The sequence below is a fragment of the Salvelinus namaycush genome, chromosome 1 (genome assembly GCF_016432855.1).
Source record: "Salvelinus namaycush isolate Seneca chromosome 1, SaNama_1.0, whole genome shotgun sequence".
NCBI classification, from domain to species: domain Eukaryota; kingdom Metazoa; phylum Chordata; class Actinopteri; order Salmoniformes; family Salmonidae; genus Salvelinus; species Salvelinus namaycush.
In genome coordinates, this window is record NC_052307.1 from 6,373,846 (window position 1) to 6,395,140 (window position 21,295).

General features: G+C 44.0%; 1 protein-coding gene across 2 annotated transcripts in view; it reads left to right on the forward strand.

Annotated features, from left to right (window-relative positions):
• The window catches only part of aacs (acetoacetyl-CoA synthetase), a 56,557-nt gene that overhangs the window by 24,039 nt on the left and 11,223 nt on the right, over positions 1 to 21,295 (forward strand). For both annotated transcript variants that reach the window (XM_038985291.1, XM_038984723.1), the window contains exons 9-12: positions 3,787 to 3,867; positions 4,471 to 4,595; positions 13,799 to 13,863; positions 15,142 to 15,264. In XM_038985291.1, the coding sequence (XP_038841219.1) occupies positions 3,787 to 3,867; positions 4,471 to 4,595; positions 13,799 to 13,863; positions 15,142 to 15,264 (394 nt within the window). The remainder of the gene's footprint in view (positions 1 to 3,786; positions 3,868 to 4,470; positions 4,596 to 13,798; positions 13,864 to 15,141; positions 15,265 to 21,295) is intronic.

Here is a 21,295-nt window from a genome sequence, read left to right on the forward strand (position 1 = left end):
AAACAGCGCCCGCTATGGAAACAAGAGAAGAGGCATGGCATCTCTCTCACAAATCAGGCATCGGAGCACGCTCTCCGCATACACTTCTCATCTCGTAATTACTTCCCCCCCCTCCGGCTCCCACGGCCCTGGCACTCACACAGTCACTTAAACGCCAAAAGTCCTTCTGCCAATGCACACTTAGATTAGAGACAGAGGGGTCCCGTTGTGTCAGGGATGTCAACTTTATTTTTCTTTTTTCCCCTCGGCTAGCATAAGGACAATGTAGGAACGTTGAGGGCTGCACTGAGAAATGATTAGCTAGCCTATTTTCCCAGACTGGGATATTTAGGCTACACACACTGAAACATATCATTAAAAAAATCTAAAGAAAGATGCTGTTTTATTTCCATAATTTGACTAAACGCTGTTTAAACAATGCCAACGATCTCTTAGTTTTAAGGAAAGGCTTTGAAGTGTTTGATATGTCAAAAAATATATTGGAATGTTCAGGAAAGAAAAATCAACAGGTCGAGACACTCTCAGGCCGTCTTGGTTGGGACGCACATGTGGTACGTTTATGTAGTGGAAAAGTGAACTAGCAGTTTGGCTCGTGTAGATTTTGGAGAGAGGTACCTCTCAGCCCAGGGCCTGTAGAGAGCTGATCTACTGTAGGGTCAGTTTAGAGAGAGGTGCCTCTCAGCCCAGGGCCTGTAGAGAGCTGATCTACTGTAGGGTCAGTTCAGCCTTTTAGATCATAATGAATCAGATGATATGGACAAGAGACACATCCATTCTAGATCAGCACTCCTACTGGACTAGGGGTTAGGGCAGTCTCGCATTCGGGGGACAGGGTAACCTCTGGTAACCGGGTCACCAGGATACGTCTGAGCTATGGAACGCCGTTTGGGTCTTCGCGTGTCAAAGATACATGTCAAATAAGCTTGTTGACCAATCAGGACCTGATAAATGATTGCGCGCCACATGGTTTAACATGTTAATCCCCCCCAAAAATCCGTACTTATTACACTTTAAATCGTGTTTCATATGTCACAGCGATTCAACGAGTACATATACAGTATGATGCTGGTAAAGTTGTGTCTCACGCACATGCCTCTGCCGCACACACTTCCCCAAGTTCTGGGACAGTGCTGGTCAGAAAACAAAGCTAGCTAGCTGGTGGACGCAAACAATGTTCTCCCCCCAAATCGCAGCAAAATGACATCTGTTTCAGTAGCTATAGTTGGCTACAGTTGAAGTCGGAAGTTTACATACCCCTTAGCCAAATACATTTAATCTCAGTTTTTCACAATTCTTGACATTTAATCCCAGTAAATATTCCCTGTTTTAGGTCAGATAGGATCACCACTTTATTTTAAGAATGTGAAATGTCAGAATAATAGTAGAGAATTATTTATTTCAGCTTTAATTTCTTTCATCACATTCCCAGTGGGTCAGAAGTTTGCATACACGCAATTAGTATTTGGTAGCATTGCCTTTAAATTGTTTAACTTGGGTCAAATGTTTCGGGTAGCCTTCCACAAGCTTCCCACAATAAGTTGGGTGAATTTTGGCCCATTCCTCCTTACAGAGCTGGTGTAACTGAGTCAGGTTGGTAGGCCTCCTTGCTCGCACACACTTTTTCAGTTCTGCCCACAAATGTTCAATAGGATTTAGGTCAGGGCTTTGTTATGGCCACTCCAGTACCTTGACTTTGTTGTCCTTAAGCCATTTTGACACAACTTTGGAAGTATGCTTGGGGTCATTGTCCATTTGGAAGACCCATTGGCGATCAAGCTTTAACTTCCTGACTGATGTCTTGAGATGTTGCTTCAATATATCCACATAATTTTCCTTTCCTCATGATGCCATCTATTTTGTGTCCACCAGTCCCTCCTGCAGCAAAGCATCCCCACAACATGTTGCTGCCACCCCCTTGCTTCACGGTTGGGATGGTGTTCTTCAGCTTGCAAGCATCTCCTTTTTTCCTCCAAACATAATGATGGTCATTATGACCAAACAGTTCTATTTTTGTTTCATCAAACCAGAGGACAATTCTCCAAAAAGTACAATCTTTGTCCCCATGTGCAGTTGCAAAATGTAGTCTGGCTTTTTTATGGCGGTTTTGGAGCAGTGGCTTCTTCCTTGCTGAGCGGCCTTTCAGGTTATGTCAATATAGGACTCGTTATACTGTGGATATAGATACTTTTGTACCCGTTTCCTCCAGCATCGTAACAAGGTCCTTTGCTGTTATTCTGGGATTGATTTGTACTTTTCGCACCATAGTACGTTCATCTCTAGGAGACAGAACGCGTCTCGTTCCTGAGCAATATGATGGCTGCATGGTCCCGTGGTGTTTATACTTGCGTACTATTGATTGTACAGATGAATGTGGTACCTTCAGGCATTTGGAAATTGCTCCCAAGGATGAATCAGACTTGTGGAGGACTATTAAAAAAATAAAAATAAAAATAAATGTGGTCTTGGCTGATTTCTTTTGATTTTCACATGATGTTAAGCAAAGAGGCACTGAGTTTGAAGGTAGGCCTTGAAATACATCCACAGGTACACCTCCAATTGACTGAAATGATGTCAATTAGCCTATCAGAAGCTTCTAAAGCCATGACATAATTTTCTGGAATTTTCCAAGTTGTTTAAAGGCACAGTCAACTTAGTGTATGCAAACTTCTGACCCACTGGATTTGTGATACAGTGAAATAATCATTCTGTAAACAATTGTTGGAAACATTACTTGTGTCATGCACAAAGTAGATGTCCTAACCGACTTGCCAAAACTATAGTTTGTTAACAAGAAATGTATGGAGTGGTTGAAAAACAAGTTTTAATGACTCCAACCTAAGTGTATGTAAACTTCCGACTCCAACTGTATGTGTCATCATCTAAAATTGTGTTCGTATTTGGTTGATGATGGACGGACCTTTTCCGGTCAAGCCACACTAGTCAGATGAAGCTAGCCAGCTGCTTATAACATTAGCTTGGGGCAACAGGGTTAGGTAGCTGGCAAGCTTGTTTAGTTTGTTATTTAGCTTAGGGCTGTCCCTAACAAAAAAATCTATGTATTAGTCAACCGACAGTCGTCTGGCCAATTGATTGGTTGAAAGATCAATTTTCAAATGTGTATTTTTCCATACAGTGCATTCCTAAAATATTCAGACTCCTTTTTCCACATTTTGTTACATTACAGCCTTATTCTAAAATGGATTAAAAAAATAAAAATCCTCATCAATATACACACAATACCCCATAATGACATCACAATACCCCATAATGACATCACAATACCCCATAATGACATCACAAATTGAAATGTTTTTGAAATCATGAAATTGAGCTCAGTTGCATCCTGTTTACATTAATCAGATCTTCAGATGTTTCTACAGCTTGATTTCAATCCACCTGTGTTAAATGTAATTTATTGGACATGATTTGGAAAGGCACACAACCATGAGGTCAAAGGAATTGTCCGTAGAGCTCCGAGACAGGATTGTGCCGAGGCACATCCTTACAGTGAAGCATTGTGGTGGCAGCATCATGCTGTGGGGATGTTTTTCAGCGGAAGGGACTGGGTGACTAGTCAGGATCGAGGGAAAGATAAACGGAGCAAAGTACAGAGAGATCCTTGATGAACACCTGCTCCAGAGCAATCAGGACCTCACTGTTTGATTTAAATAATTAAGACAAACAAATGACTCGAGGGAGCCAGAGATCAAGATAACCAGAAGGGGGGGAAAAATATATATCTGTATCTGTCGCTCGTCATGTTAACTCTCTCTCTCTCATCTGTAGGGGACGCTTATCCAGCATCTAAAAGAGCACGTTCTCCATGGCAACGTGACCAGCAGTGATGTCGTCATCTACTACACCACGGTGAGTCATCTTGTCAGATCAAAACGTCTTCCTGTCGTCGCTAAAACCACAAGTTCACAAAACATCCCCTTACAACCTGATCAAGTTGTCAACACAACACGTCCCAATGAACCCCCCCCCCCCCACCGAGAGAAAAAAAAAGAGGTAATAGCAACCAGTTTTGCCGGTCCGGTGTTGACAAGTAACTAACCAATCAGACAGTGTTTTTAAAAAAAAATTATTATTCATTTCTTCAAAGACCACAAACACACAGGATGCAAAAGTTTGAGAATCCTATTCATCAAGTCAAGTGGTTGAAAGCCTTTGGGAAAAGGTCAAGACTGATGAAAAGTGCAACCTCACCGCAATGTAATTGACAGCCACGTACTGACAGAGGTACCAGAGAAATCACAGTGGAATTCATTCCTTACACATAGAAGGGTAGCAACACAGTACTTATCGTCTTTGATATTTTTTTTTACAGAACAGACGCAATCACGTATGTCACACACACACACTCCACAAATATGCTCTCTTTGCATTCCTACCATGGGCCTATGATGGTGGGATGCAGAGGGAAGCCTGGGTGTTTCCTGACGGTCCTTCCCCTCTTGTTTCCATCAGACGGGCTGGATGATGTGGAACTGGCTGGTGACGTCGCTGGCCATAGGGGCCTCTGTGGTTCTGTACGACGGCTCACCTCTCATGCCCACACCCAACGTCCTCTGGGACCTTGTTGACCAATTGGGGTAAGTCTAATCTCTCCCAACTTCCCTAACTAAATACGTCTGTTGGGAAAGTAGGGGATACGAGCGAACAATTCTTCCAATGCGCTGTTGTTTTCACGGGGAGGTCTGCATCTGGCATTTGTGGCATCTATCACATTATGGAACGGGTTCATCTGGCCCATAGGGCAGAGACGATGAAACATCCACATAGCAGGGCCTTGCCATTCGCATTACGTCAAACAGCTCAACACTTCCCCCTGAACCAAATCCAGGAGCCGTTCTGAGATTGGGGGAGGAAGGATGACAGTTTTAAGGATGGCATTACCTATTACCTGTTTCCCAACACAGTCCTCAGGGCCTGTCCATTCAACAAGATTAAAATGATGTACAAATATTTGTTCTGTTAGGTCTATTCTGCCACAAGCTCACCTGATTCATGATTTAGTTGATTAGATAAATTGGGTGTGGTCGTGCTGAAAAGACCCATAGGGGGAAGGGCTCGGGGGGGGGGGGGGCCCGAAGATGACGTTGGTAAGCACTAACTAACCGTATGTAGCAGTCCACTCAGGTCCCCACAGTGTCTGCACCAGTGCCCCCTAGGTTTTAGCTTCCCCTTCCCCAATCCTAACTTTAACCATTAGTAGGGAAATGATCAACTGACCATGATCTGCAATCTAGGGCAAACTTCACCCTGGAGCGAAGAGGGAAGGTGGGCTGTTAGCTGGCAGTTACCGTGGAGACTGACAAGCCTGTAAACCAAATGGGAGGTGTGGTGGGTGACATTTATTTAAACCATGTGAGTGGAATGAAAACAACTTGGATTCCACAAGGCTGCAGGCAAGATTATTTTGGGTTTTATCGATTCATCCTCGTCTAGGTATATGTAATAGTAGTTGCCTGTTGAGACACTCCCCTCAGAACACACACAGAGGGGTGTGTGTGTGTGTGGTGTGTGTGTGTGTGTGTGTGTGTGTGTACACACCTAATCCTGTGTCTTGGCTGGGATGAAACGGTCCCTTCTTGTTTTCTCATTGTGTTCCCACCGCTGTTCCCCCTCAAAGGGGGGGGGGGGGGGGGGGGGGGGGGAAACGATTGTTATAAAAAGATAGTTATAGCAGCCACTGGTGTACTGCAGGATTTTCAGGCCTACGCACACCAATCCATCTGACCTGCATGCAGCCTGTATCAACCAGATATTCCTATATGTAGAGCTCATCAAAAGAAACGCAGCACCTTGTATGAAACATCCGCACACTCGTAGTTTATACATCATTATTATACATATCAAATGAGCCCCTAATCGGCTGTATCTTTAGCGAGGGACCACTAGACTCTGGGGGATAATCCAGACCTCTTTAGCGAGGGACCACTAGACTCTGGGGGATAGTCCAGACCTCTTTAGCGAGGGACCACTAGACTCTGGGGGATAATCCAGACATTTTGGCTGCTCTTCATCCCACCTTCCTCTGTTCTTTCTCTTCTGCATCCATCTATATTCCTCATGAGGGTGTCATGTTTTCCTGATTATGGTTGTCCAAAGAGGTATCTCAGACATTGTGTTGGTCTGAGTGTTGAACACCATCTTGAAATGCTGGAAAGCAGCAACAACAACAAAAATGAAAAAAAAATAACCTTTTTATTTAGACAGGGTGACTCAATGAGACCAATGTCTATTTTTCAAGGGAGCCCTGCATAAAATTTTTATTTTTATTTTATTTAACTAGGCACGTCAGTTAAGACATTCTTATTTACAACGACAGCCTAGGAACAGTGGGTTAACTGCCTTGTTCAGGGGCGGAACGACAGCCTAGGAACAGTGGGTTAACTGCCTTGTTCAGGGGCGGAACGACAGCCTGGGAACAGTGGGTTAACTGCCTTGTTCAGGGGAACAGTGGGTTAACTGCCTTGTTCAGGGGCGGAACGACAGATTTTTAACTTGCCAGTTCGGGGATTCGATCTAGCAACCTTTCGGTTACTGGCCCAATGCTCTGACCACTAGGCTACCTGCCGCCCCATGCTGGTCTTGCATGACAAGACCAGCAGCAATTAGGTCCTCTACCAATAATCTGTATTGGTGGCTGGCATGTGAGAGCCACGTTTTCCTTGCAAATGAAATCCCAACATGTCATCTTTTTTACTAACATTCTACTAACCTTATCGTCGAGTTACCTTCGAGCAAAGTTGATCTCGAGTCGAATCCCAAATGTTAGCTCTCTCGCTCTGTAACTCCCCCATCCTCACCATCCGGCTTTGTGACCTGCTGGTAGAAGGTTGTTTGGGGATTGTCTGAAGGTTGTCAATGGGTTCTCTGATACATGGTGCTTGTCTGAGGAATTGAGAGAGCAGGAGGAGACCGCCAGGAGGAGCTCACACTACATAAATGGCTGAGCATTGATTTCCCATGGAAGAAACATGGACAGAGATTGTTCAGCTGTGTAAATGAACCCAATGAAGCACTCATTCAGGCAGCCCACTGTAAAAAGAATCCCCTTTTTTAATATCTCTCCCATTGAATAGTGAAAGTAGAACAGGGTCGATACATGCGATTGTCTTCCTCTTGTATTCTACCTGAAGGAGAAAGAAAAGAGGGAAAGAAGGGCGGGTGCGGGGGAGTGTAGTCGAGGATAAAGGAGAGTTGTTCCTCCTCTTTGTCCCTTTGTTTCTGTCAGATGGATTTCCTGGGCAAAATTAGCCTTGTTTCTTATTCAACACGGGACAGTGCCCGCGTGGAGCGCACACACCGACCTACACAGAGGACTTGTTGGTTTACAATACGAGGCGCCGTTGGAATGACTGTTTCTGTAATCTTATGGAAACCTGTGCAGTGCTGTAAAAAAAAAAAATGCCATACCAGACTAGGCTCTAGTTTTGCAGTGGAGGGAATGCCATATGCCCAGTAAGTCTGCTGCATACAGTGGTTCCCTCTTTAAAAGTTGCGAGCTTACGCTGCCGGACTTGGAGGTAATTTGTGGTTTAGTACGGTACCCTGCGTCACCACTTCATTGCTCCAGACCACCACAAGGGGGAGTTAGAGCACTGATTATGCTTTTGGGTTCTACTGTGTCTCTAACTGACAATGAATGGGCGACATAAACCTAAATAGAAACTGATAATTGTGCACGACTTCAGTATTACTTACTAAAACTGTTACACTAAGGTTTTTATAATTTTATTTTGTTAGGATTATTTGGCTCTTACTGTAGTAGTGTAGCCCACTCCCGACCAGTCATGTTGCACAGCGCCTGAGTGGCCCAATGGTCTAAGACACTGCATAACAGTGCAAGCTGTGTTGCTACAGATGCTGGTTCAATACCGGGCTGTCCTTGACCAGGAGACCCATGAGATGACAGTAGGTTTTTGGTTTTTCTCCCTCTAAAAACATAAATCATTCTAAATAACAAACTGGCTTTATTTACAAATTAGTAACAATGTCTCACCCCATGTTCAAGAATGGCCTTTTTCTCGCTCATTGTATGTTAGTTGAAAACCAAATAATCTCCAAAATATATATATTTTTTAAACAAAGCGATTTATTATTAATTTAGAAATTGGATAGCCCGTTGGATATTCTCACAGATATATTATTAATCCTGTTATTAGCAGGACAATATATATTGGTCATATTGGTCATGGCTCCAGTGGCGCACAGTGGGATTGCCTTGCAGTTCTCCAGCTGTATCCACTGAAAGCGCGCAAGGTTCAAGGCATGAGGGCATGGGATGGGCCTCAGAGCCGCGCACAGAAGATGGACCTAGCCCATGGGGAAGGACCACCACCCCGCCACAATGGCAACACTTTAAGGGGCATTGCATTAATAATGGCGCTGACTAGGGAAACGTTCCCGCTGTTCTGTTCTTAGTGCCAGGATGCACGTTCAAACTAAAAAAATATAACTAATAATGGCATCTATGCTTTAATAAAATAATTATTAAAATACTCTTTCAAAATGCAAATATTTATTTAGTTATGGATCCATTACGAATTACTATGGGAATAAATATCACTGAATTACAGAAATATCCTCTATGTAATTATTGGCGGAAAGTCAAGTCATATTTCTCGATATACTGTAGGCCTACCGTAGGTGACATGAGTCTCTAGTGTTGAGTAACGTGCTGTTAAAAGTGGTGTAGGTCTTATTTATTTAAAGAACATATTGAAGTCAGAAGCAATATGATTTATTCAACTAGGCAAGTCGGTTAAGAACAAATTCTTATTTACAAGGACAGACTTCCTCCTTGTCAGGGAATTGAACCCCGGTCTCCCGCAGCACACTGGATTCTTTAGCTAAATAGACCAGTACTGTACTCCCAACCTTCACGTTGTACAGCGCCATCTTTTCCGTTCCATCCTAACGGAAACCCAGAGGCTTTTTCGTTTTCCTTGGAATAGGACCACCATAATATTAATCAAATTAATTAAGCGAGTACCAGTCAAAAGTTTGGACACACCTACTCATTCCAGGGTTTTTCTTTATTTTTACTATTTTCTACATTGTTGAATAATAGTGAAGACATCAAAAATATGACATACCACACATATGGAATCAGTTAAGAACAAATTCCTATTTTCAAGGACAGCCTACTCCTTCCTCCCCGTTGGGGAATTGAACCCCGGTCTCCCGCGTGCTCGCAATCTCTACTACAGCCATTATTGAAGGCTATCAAATGCTTTTCAAAGATGCCCTCTGGTGGTCAAACTAGTCCTCACTAGCATTAATGGTACCCGTGGTTCACACTTAAATAACGTGCCATAGAATTCTGCGGCACCATTCAAGCTACGCCTCAACTTTTAAAGGAGGGACAACCGTATCATGTCCTAATGAGGTGACAGGTGTATTGTTGGCATATAGAGTACATGGTCTTAAGACAAGTGTAAGCTAGTAATGGTGAAATTTAAATACACACAATGTAAAAATCCATTGAGTCCTATTGCTTAAGGCAAGTATTTGGCCAATATTAAGGACTCAATATAGTTTTTTCTACTGATGGTTTGTAAACGGTTCAAACATCATGGCTCATAGCTCTCCCAGGGGCATTGATGTGCAGTGAGTGTGCGAAATGCACTCTACAAATTTTAAATATTATTATTGATGTGTACAGCTGGGTGTTTAGTGAAGCGAACAGCGCCATCTAAAGGTTACAGGTGAAAGGTCAGGCCCAAACACAGCTGGCTTTGTATCATTATTCTGCCATAAAAAATGTACTACCTTCTTCTGCCAATAAAATATCAAAATAAATGTTGGATAATGTATGGCTTCTTTTAGCTAATATTACTATATACAGCGCCTTCAGAAAGTATTCAGACCCCTTGACTTTTTCCACATTTTGTTGTTCCTGTCTGATTTTAAAGTAAATTAAATTTGAGATTTGTTTTCATCTGGTCTACACACAATACCTCATAATGTCAAAGTGGAATTATGTTTCTAGATTAAATGTTTTTTGTTTTTTTTACAAATTTAATAAAAAATGAAAAGCTGAAATGTCTTGAGTCAATAAGTATTCAACCCCTTTGTTATGGCAAGCCGAAATAAGTTCAGTAAACATTTGCTTAACAATTCACATAATAGTGATTTAACATGATTTTTATAATAACTACCCCATTTCTATACCCCACACATACAATTTTCTGTAAGGTCCGCTTTGACATGTATATATTCTTAATCCATTCCTTACGTATATGCTGTTGAAACTGTTAGATATTACTTGTTAGATATTACTTGTTAGATATTACTGCACTGTCGGAGTTAGAAGCAAAAGCATATTGCTACACATCTGCTGAACACGTGTATGTGACCAACACATTTGATTTGTCTTTGTTTTGTAACATATTTTCATTTGTCATTATGTGGTTTTGTCTGTAGATGGTTGAGAGAAAAAAATATGTTTCATCCATTTTGAATTCAGGCTGTAACATAATAAATTGTGGAATAAGTCAAGGGGTACCTATACTTTTGATATCATGGATGGTCAGTCCTTGCATCCATAGCTCTGTCTATGAATTTGAGTGGTTACATTTCTCCAGCCCCATTCCTCAGCTTTTTACCAGAATAGGGGCTGGGAGATCGTTTTTCTTTTCTCTACTGCTGATTGGCGCTTTAAGAGGCATTAGAAGACAAGGATCCATCAAACACATTTGGTGTGTCATCATAGTGGTCTCTGATTTGTGGTCAGACTCGCTCAGGGGGAACAAACTTGCACCTTTTTCAATGGTGAAAAACAGGAAGGTGTCAATGTATTTTGGGGGGAAATATCCTTTCTGAAATTTAAAAGTAATCTAATAAGTACAGATATTTTTGGAAAACTAGATTAATCTGATTACAATATTTTTGCTGGTAATGTAACTGATTTCAGTTCGTTTTTTTTTGTTATCAGATTACATGTAACTGATTACATGTAGTCAGTTACTCCCCAATCCTGTCTGTATGGAGGAACGATCTAAAATCCCTCACAATGTTTTCCAACTCATAAAACATTTTAGAAAAATGCTGTGCCATTATCCTCGGAAGGAGAGGAATTGAAAACGGGTGTCAAATGTTTACCACAACCTTTTTTTGTTGTTGAAAAAAAACAATTACTTGTTAAACCAAAAACATTGAACAATTATATTAGTACAAGTTAAAATAATTTCCAAAGCTTTTTTTCATACAATATAGCTAAGTTTTATTTTATACAGTAATTTTTGCTCTTCTTTATCAAAGGTGTCAATCATTTCTGGCCCCTCAATGTGTGAGACTGGCTGGACTAATGATACAAATGAAAGAACAGTCACATGAGACATTGTTGGAAAAGCATTAAAGGTCCAATGCAGCCATTTTTATCTCAATATCAAATAATTTCTTGGTAACGATTTAAGTACCTTACTGTATTTGGTATTTCATTAGGATCCCCATTAGCTGTTATAAACGCAGCAGCTACTCTTCCTGGGGTCCACACAAAACATGACCATAATACAGAACACTTAATAGACAACAGCTCAACAACAGAGCTACATACATTTTGGAAAATGACAAGGCACACGTAGCCTACATATCAATACATACACACAAACTATCTAGGTCAAATAGGGGAGAGGCGCTGTGCTGTGAGGTGTTGCTTTATCTGTTTTTTTAAACCAGGTTCGCTGTTCACTTGAGCAATATGAGATGGAAGGAAGTTCCATACAATAACGGCTCTATATAATACTGTACACTTTCTTGAATTTGTTCTGGATTTGGGGACTGTGAAAAGACCGCTGGTGGCATGTGTGTATAAATATATCAGTGCTGTGTGTAAGTTGACTATGCAAACAATTTAGGATTTGCAACACAATGTTTCTTATAAAAAGAAGTGATGCAGTCACTCTCCACTCTTAACCAAGAGAGACTGGCATTCATAGTGATTTGTTTTCAATTAAAATAGTCAAAAAGGAACAACTTCTTAGCAAAGAGCAATTTCTCAAGCATCCATTTAGCTAGGACCGTCTGGGAGTGGTCTGAGGGGGGAAGGACAACTGAAATTGTGCTGTTATTGACAGAAAGGTTTGGAACTTCTTATTGGTCTATTGACTCATTTACTGTCTGGTGATGTCACCATGGAAGGCCAAAACTATCCCACCAAAACAGGCAGACAATTCAGGCAGTGTTTTTCAAACAGCTCTTACACTAAAGGTGATATTTTCATAATTTTCACAGTATTGTTTCAACCTCCATATTGTGGAAATATAAATATATGTAAAACACAGGGAAAATCACGTTTTTCACTGCACTGGGCCTTTTTAAAGCACAGTTGTTCTGATTTGACGATGTGTGGTTGAAATGAGTAACGAGCTGTCGCTTGTCTCAAGGCCATTCAACCTTTTCAATGCATGCGTCCCTATGGACCCTGGTCTAAAGTAGTGCACCATATAGGGAATAGGGTGCCATTTGGGACATCTCAGCTGCTCATTTATTTTATCAGTGCTGGGGTGGGCTGGGGTGGGCAGGGCTGTGGTGGGTGGGTGGGGCTGGGGTGGGCAGGGCTGTGGTGGGTGGGTGGGGCTGGGGTGGGCAGGGCTGTGGTGGGTGGGTGGGGCTGGGGTGGGCAGGGGTGTGGTGGGTGGGTGGGGCTGGGGTGGGCAGGGCTGTGGTGGGTGGGTGGGGCTGGGGTGGGCAGGGGTGTGGTGGGTGGGTGGGGCTGGGGTGGGCAGGGGTGTGGTGGGTGGGTGGGGCTGGGGTGGGCAGGGCTGTGGTGGGTGGGTGGGGCTGGGGTGGGCAGGGGTGTGACCTCGTCACCTTATCCCTACTACGATATTGCTTTGTCATGAACAGGCTCCACCTGAACACCCCCCCCCCCCCATCATGTGACCCTCTCACAGCCTTGGTTGGGGGCTTCCATTACGGGTTATCGATCGCCACCAAGACAGGACAATCACGGTCACAAATCAATGTCTGCTTATTGCTGCGGGTCGTTATGTGGTCCACCTGGACAGAACAAGGACCATTTTATATTATTTTGTGTCCCGACTGTCACAATAGAAACAGTATACGTTTGCTGATTGTCAGGTGGTTGTCGTCCCGATTTGAAGTCGTCTTTGTCGATAGATTCAGAGCATTTTGTTACGCATTCAGAAAGTATTCACTTCCCTTGACTTTTTCCACATTTTGTTGTAACAGCCTGAATTTAAAATGGATGACTTTTACATTTTGTCACTGTCCTGCACACAATATTCTATCATGTCAGTGGAATTGCCTTTTTTTTTTTTTACACATTTTTAAAATGTACTCTATACTATTCTACGGTATCTTAGTCACTTTAATTGTGTGTAAATATTGCATCACCCATCTCATATGTATATAGTGTATTCTATACTATGCCACTATCTTAGTCCAATGCCGCTCTGACATATATGTATACATATTCTTAATCCATTCCTTACTTAGATGTACGTGTATGTTGGGTGTATGTTGTGAAACTGTTAGATGTTAGATATTACTACACTGTCGGAGCTAGTAGAACAAGCATTTCGCTACACCCGCAATAACATCTGCTGAACACGTGTATGTGACCAATACTTTTGATTTGATTTTGAGTGTCTTAGTAGCCTTTGAGTGTCTTAGCATTTGTCTTATTATCCTTTATGTTCTTATTATCCTCTCCTTTGTGTCTTATGCCCTCCTTTGTCTTATTATCCTTTGTCTTGTTACCATGTCTTATCCTTTGTGTGTCTTATTTCACCCACCTTTTTTTTGTTTTTCTCTTCTTTAGCATCACTATTTTTGGGACCGGGGCAAAATGGCTGGCTGTTCTGGAGGAGAGAGATCTAAAGCCTGGTGAGTAGACAGACAGAGACCCGCAAGGCTAGTGGACAGGTATATAGCAATGGTTTTGTGTGACTCCGTTGGTAAAGCACGGCGCTGACAACTGCAGGGTCATGAGTTCCAAACTGCTGCTAAATGACATCCAGTATAGCAGCGCGTCTGAACCCATACCGTCTACATGTAACTGCCAGAATAAAGGAAATGCCCATATAAAGAGTCTTTAATAGGGCGTTGGGTCACCACAAGCCAGAACATTGGACTGAGATCTGAGACTGAGAATTATGGCGTATGGCTGACATCATCTTCATGCTCATCAAACCATTCAGTGACCACTCGTGCCCTGTGGATGGGGGCATCGTCATCCTATGGGGGCATGGCCATGGTAGCCAAACTAATGGCCTGCCCAGCATTTTTAGACTTGAACCTAAGCATGATGGGATGTTAACTGCTTAATTAACTCAGGAACCACACCTGTGTGGATGCACCTGCTTTCAAATATACTGTACTTTGTATTCCTCGTTTACTTACAGGCTTCCATTATTTTTGACAGTTACCTGTAGCCCTTAGAGGCCTCAGCCTGAGTGTGGCCCAGTGGGATGCTTGTTAAAAGCACGGTCGGCGCTCCTTGTCACCTCCCCAAGCTTTCATTCATTTAAAACTCCTCTCTGCTCTTCAGATGCTGGGTGAGTGCGTTGAAGAGGAATGATGATGAACTAAATTAGTGGAGAGGGCCATCTCTCCTCCTCGCTCGTTTAAACATGCAGATGAGCTTTAATAGCGTAGATGTATTCTGCAGTCGGCTCTAGGGGCTCCACAAGTCCCAACCCACTGTTATAATCACAACCCCATCTTTATTCAGTGTGTGTGTGTGTGTGTGTGTGTGTCTATAGGCCTAGTGGCTATCTCAGTGGGGAGTTGGTGTGTTGGCATATGCTCCTGGTGAGTCGCTGATATTTTAGGGGATGGGGGATGCTTCCTGGCCCCTCCGGAGGTCCTGTGCCTGGGTTGACATTTTTGACTGACACCTGGTGGCCTGGTGGGGCGTGGCGACTCCTGTGGTGGACTCAGATCTGGGAGGTACACCCCTCCCAACCAGCCCAGCGGGGAACACTGGCACATCGCCCAACTTCTGTGTGGACGCCGTCCCCCTCTTGCCCTGTTCAGAAATCTCTAGATGTCTCTGAGAGATCTGGGCCCATATTCATGAAGTGTCCTAGAGATTAAAAGGCTTGACTCCCCTCTTGAGTACTGGTCTGACGTCTCATGTCTCTCTCCTTTCTTTCGTTGCAGCGAACACACACGCGCTGCAGACCCTGCACACCATCCTGTCCACGGGCTCTCCCCTGAAGCCCCAGAGCTATGAGTACGTATACCGCTGCATCAAGAACAACGTCTTGCTGGGCTCCATCTCAGGTGAGACCCACACGGCATGACACAGTACAACACAAAGCAGCTGACCACTCACACTCATATGTTTTACATTTGACACGGTACGAAACAGAGGGGGAGGGAGAGAGAGGCAGGTGGGAGGAACGGTGGGACTGGTGGATTGAGGTTCTTGAACCCCCGGTCTCCGTTGGGGAGTATTATATATGGGATCATCCTTACCACTAGCCTACCGTCTCTGAACAAATCACACAGGTGCGCTCGCGACTCAATACACTGTAATGGCATTATGTTTGCCGGTAAAGGAACATGCAGCCTATTTATCTAGAAGATTCTCTTTTAATTGGACGTTGCACCCTATAAAAGCGGCAGGTGTGTATCTGAGGTCAGGTGGAGTCCACGACTCAATCATTCCCTCTTGAAGGAACCGACACCTTGTGATGTCCCTGTATGCATGCTGTCTGTGTCACTTTCCCATCGGGGGCGGCGGGCACAAAGGAAGGAGAATTAACACAGTAAGCTATGCCGTTGGGCACGTCTGATCCGCTCAACAGCACTCCTAAAATAACATTATCACTTGAAGCTGCTGCCACTCAAGTCCACCGTGTGCATCTGACAGTGGGAACAACTTCCTGCAAGATTAGTTCTGTCTTTAGAAAAAGTTTATTCTCAAGGCAGCCAGGACCCAAAGACTCCAGTCTTCAAGTGGCACATTTTGGCAATCCGGTTGCATTTAGTCCCGATGCAGATCAACCGACTGGCCTGTTATAAACTACCATGTACCCTACCAGTGAGTTAGTGTATAGTTTTCCTACCACACTTCCATCTAAGCCTTGACATTACTGTAAATGAGTGTGGGTGTGAGCCCTGTTCCAGGAACATTACTGTAAATGAGTGTGGGTGTGAGCCCTGTTCCAGGAACATTACTGTAAATGAGTGTGGGTGTGAGCCCTGTTCCAGGAACATTACTGTAAATGAGTGTGGGTGTGAGCCCTGTTCCAGGAACATTACTGTAAATTAGTGTGGGTGTGAGCCCTGTTCCAGGAGTCTGGCTGCATCACAAATGACATGCTATTCCCTATATAGTGCACTACTTTAGACCAGGCCCCATAGGATCACATGGCCATAAGGTTCTGGTGGAAAAGTAGCGCAATATGTAGGTAATAGTGCCATTTAGGATGCATCTGTCATTGGTGGTGGTGGGAGTATTTCTTCAGTAGAGAAAGGTTCAGCATTCTACAGTGCTTTGTGCTCGGTTGACAGACGGGCTTTCAGAGAAGTCTCTGACACCCTTAGCACCACTCGGCACTTAACATTTACAAGATGGATTTGAGCGACGTTTCGTGGCAGTGGACGCCATGTGTCTTCCATTGAAATGTCAGCTGCCGCAGGCACAAGTGTCTGCTGCCTGAAAGGAACACACACAAGCAAAGCAGACGGAGGAATCTTGTGTGTGACTGAATGCATGGCTGTGTGTGTTTTAGAATGTGAACGTACAATGCATTCGGGAAGTGTTCAGACCCCTTGACTTTTTCCGAATGCTGTTACGTTACATCATTATTCTAAAATGGATTAATTGTTTTTCCTCATCAGTCTACACACAATACTCCATAATGACAAAGCAAAAACCAGGATTGTAGAATTTTTTGCTAATAACAAAATGAAATCACATTTGCGTAAGTATTCTGACCCTTTACTCAGAACTTTGTTGAAGCACCTTTGGCAGCGATTACAGCCTCAAGTCTTCTTGGGTATGACGCTACAAGCTTGGCACACCTGTGTTTGGGGAGTTTCTCCCATTTTCTTCTCTGTAGATCCTCTCAAGCTCTGTCGGGTTGGATGGGGAGTGTTGCGGCACAGCTATTTTCAGGTCTCGAGATGTTCGATCGGGTTCAAGTCCGAGCTCTGGCTGGGCCACTCAAGGAAATTCAGAAACTTGTCCCAAAGCCACTCCTGCGTTGTCTTGTTTTTGTGCTTAGCGTCGTTGTCCTGTTGGAAGGGGAATCTTGGCCCCCAGTCTGCGGTCCTGAGTGCTCTGGAGCAGGTTTTCATCATGGATCTCTGTACTTTGCTACGTTCATCTTTCCTTTGATCCTGACTAGTCTCCCAGTCCCTGCCGCTGAGAAACATCCCCACAGCATGATGCTGCCACCACCATGCTTCACCGTAGGTATGGTGCCAGGTTTCCTCCAGACGTGACGCTTGGCATTCAGGCCAAAGAGTTCAATCTTGGTTTCATCAGACCAGAGAATCTTGTTTTCATGGTCTGAGTCCTTTAGATGCCTTTACGCAAACTCTAAGTGGGCTGTCATGTTCCTTTTACTAAGGAGTGGCTTCCATCTGGCCACTCTACAATAAAGGCCTGATTGGTGGAGTGCTGCAGAGATGGTTGTCATTCTGGAAGGTTCTCCCATCGCCACAGAGGAACTCTGGTGCTCTGTCAAAGTGATCATGGGGTTCTTGAAAACAGGATGCACCTGAGCTAAATTTGAAGTCTCATAGCAAAGGGTCAGAATACTTATGTAAATAAGGTATTTCTGTTTTTTATTTTTAATACATTTGCAGAAATGGGGTATTGTGTGTAGATTGATGAGAGAAAAAATGAATTCAATCCATTGTAGAATAAGGCTGTAATGTAAGAAAATACAGAAAAAAATCAAGAGGTCTGAATACTTTCCCGAATACACTGTTTTATATAGTGTGTTTATATAATGTGAACGTATGTTTTATATAATGTGAACGTATGTTTTATATAGTGTGTTTATATAATGTGAACGTATGTTTTATATGGTGTGTGTGTGTGACCTTTTCCAGTAGATTCTTGCCCCAATGGTTAAATACCTACTCTGGTGTCTGTCTCTCTGTCTGCGTCTGTCTGCGTCTGTCTGTTTCTGTCTGTCTGCGCATGTAAACTCAGCAAAAAAAGAAACGTCCTTTTTTCAGGACCCTGTCTTTCAAAAATAATTTGTAAAAATCCAAATAACTTCACAGATCTTCATTGTAAAGGGTTTAAACACTATTTCCCATGCTTGTTCAATGAACCATCAACAACTAATGAACATGCACCTGTGGAACGGTCGTTAAGACACTAACAGCTTACAGACGGTAGGCAATTAAGGTCAGTTATGAAAACTTAGGACACTAGAGGCCTTTCTACTGACTCTGAAAAACACCAAAAGAAAGATGCCCAGGGTCCCTGCTCATCTGCGTGAACGTGCCTTAGGCATGCTGCAAGGAGGCATGAGGACTGCAGATGTGGCCAGGGCAATAAATTGCAATGTCTGTACTGTGAGACGCCTAAGACAGCGCTACAGGGTGACAGGACGGACAGCTGATCGTCCTCGCAGTGGCAGACCATGTGTAACAACACCTGCACAGGATCGGTACATCCGAACATCACACCTGCGGGACAGGTACAGGATGGCAACAACAGCTGCCCGAGTTACACTAGGAACGCACAATCCCTCCATCAGTGTTCAGACTGTCCGCAATATGCTGAGAGAGGCTGGACTGAGGGCTTGTAGGCTTGTTGTAAGGCAGGTCCTCACCAGACATCACCGGCAACAGCGTCGCATATGGGCACAAACCCACCGTCGCTGGACCAGACAGGACTGGCAAAAAGTGCTCTTCACTGACGAGTCGCAGTTTTGTCTCCCTAGGGGTGATGGTCAGATTCGCGTTTATTGTCGAAGGAATGAGCGTTACACCGAGGCCTGTACTCTGGAGCGGGATCAAGATGGAGGGTCCGTCATGGTCTGGGGTGGTGTGTCAAAGCATCATCGGACTGAGCTTGTTGTCATTGCAGGAAATCTTAATGCTGTGCGTTACAGGGAAGACTTCCTCCTCCCTCATGTGGTACCCTTCCTGCAGGCTCATCCTGACATGACAATGCCACCAGCCATACTGCTCGTTCTGTGCGTGATTTCCTGCAAGACAGGAATGTCAGTGTTCTGCCATTACCAGCGAAGAGCCCGGATCTTCCAGAAACGGGAACCCCCCAGAAACGGGAACTTGCAGGTGTCTTGGTGGAAGAGTGGGGTAACACCTCCCAGCAAGAACTGGCAAATCTGGTGTAGTCCATGAGGAGGAGATGCACTGCAGTATTTAATGCATCTGGTGGCCACCACAGATACTGACTGTTACTTTTGACCCCCCCCCTTTGTTCATGAACACATTATTCAATTTCTGATAGTCACATGTTTTTGGAACTTGTTCAGTTTATGTCTCAGTTGTTGAATCTTGTTTGCTGAAAATAAACGCAGTTGACAGTGAGGATGTTTCTTTTTTGCTGAGTGTACAGTCGTGGCCAAAAGTTTTGAGAATGACACAAATATTAATTTTCACAAAGTCTGCTGCCTCAGTTTGTATGATGGCAATTTGCATATACTCCAGAATGTTATGAAGAGTGATCAGATGAATTGCAGTTAATTGCAGAGTCCCTCCCATACAAATGAACTGAATCCCTAAAAAACATTTCCACTGCATTTCAGCCCTGCCACAAAAGGACCAGCTGACCTCATGTCAGTGATTCTCTCGATAACACAGGTGTGAGTGACGAGGACAAGGCTGGAGATCACTCTGTCATGCTGATTTGAGTTTCAATAACAGACTGGAAGCTTCAAAAGGAGGGTGGTGCTTGGAATCATTGTTCTTCCTCTGTCAACCATAGTTACCTGCAAGGAGACACGTGCCGTTATCATTGCTTTGCACAAAAAGGGCTTCACAGGCAAGGATATTGCTGCCAGTAAGATTGCACCTAAATCAACCATTTATCGGATCATCAAGAACTTCAAGGAGACCGGTTCAATTGTTGTGAAGAAGGCTTCAGGGCGCCCAATAAAGTCCAGCAAGCGCCAGGACCGTCTCCTAAAGTTGATTCAGCTGTGGGATCGGGGCACCACCAGTACAGAGGTTGCTCAGGAATGGCAGCAGGCAGGTGTGAGTGAATCTGCACACACAGTGAGGCGAAGACTTTTGGAGGATGGCCTGGTGTCAAGAAGGGCAGCAAAGAAGCCACTTCTCTCTAGGAAAAACATCAGGCACAGACTGATATTCTGCAAAAGGTACAGGGATTGGACTGCTGAGGACTGGGGTAAAGGCATTTTCTCTGAAATCCCCTTTCCGATTGTTTGGGGCATCTGAAAAAAGCTTGTCCGGAGAAGATGAGGTGAGCGCTACCATCAGTCCTGTGTCATGCCAACAGTAAAGCATCCTGAGACCATGTGTGGGGTTGCTTCTCAGCCAAGGGAGTGGGCTCACTCACAATTTTACCTAAGAACACAGCCATGAATAAAGAATGGTACAAACACATCCTCCGAGAGCAACTTCTCCTAACCAGCCAGGAACAGTTTGGTGACGAACAATGCCTTTTCCAGCATGATGGCGCACCTTGCCATAAGGCAAAGTGATAACAAAGTGGCTCGGGGAACAAAACATCGATCCATAGCCAGGAAACTCCCCAGACCTTAATCCCATTGAGAACTTGTGGTCAATCCTCAAGAGGCGGGTGGACAAACAAAAACCCATTCTGACAAACTCCAAGCATTGATTATGCAAGAATGGGCTGCCATCAGTCAGGATGTGGCCCAGAAGTTAATTGACAGCATGCCAGGGCGGATTGCAGAGGTCTTGAAAAGGAAGGGTCAACACTGCAAATATTGACTCTGCATCAACTTCATGTAATTGTCAATAAAAGCTTCAGTATTCCATAGTAACATCTGACAAAAATATCTAAAGTCACTGAAGCAGCAAACTTTGTGGAAATTAGTATTTGTGTCATTTTCAAAACTTTTGGCCACGACTGTATGTGTGTGCATGGGTCTTAGCATAGGACAGCAGTGCCTGATTCAGTCAACCTTTTAGCAGCCAGGACCACGGGGAGGCCACCCCTACAGGCTGCTGACAGGGGTCTGCCTGAGCATATGTGTGCAGTTTTCACTTCCTCCTGTCCCCCTGCTAGCCGGACCCCTGTAGACTAACACATTCACGGCTAAGACTCCCAACTCTATCCTTCCACCTGACTGCCATATGACCCCTTCTCTCCTCTACTGCTCCCCCC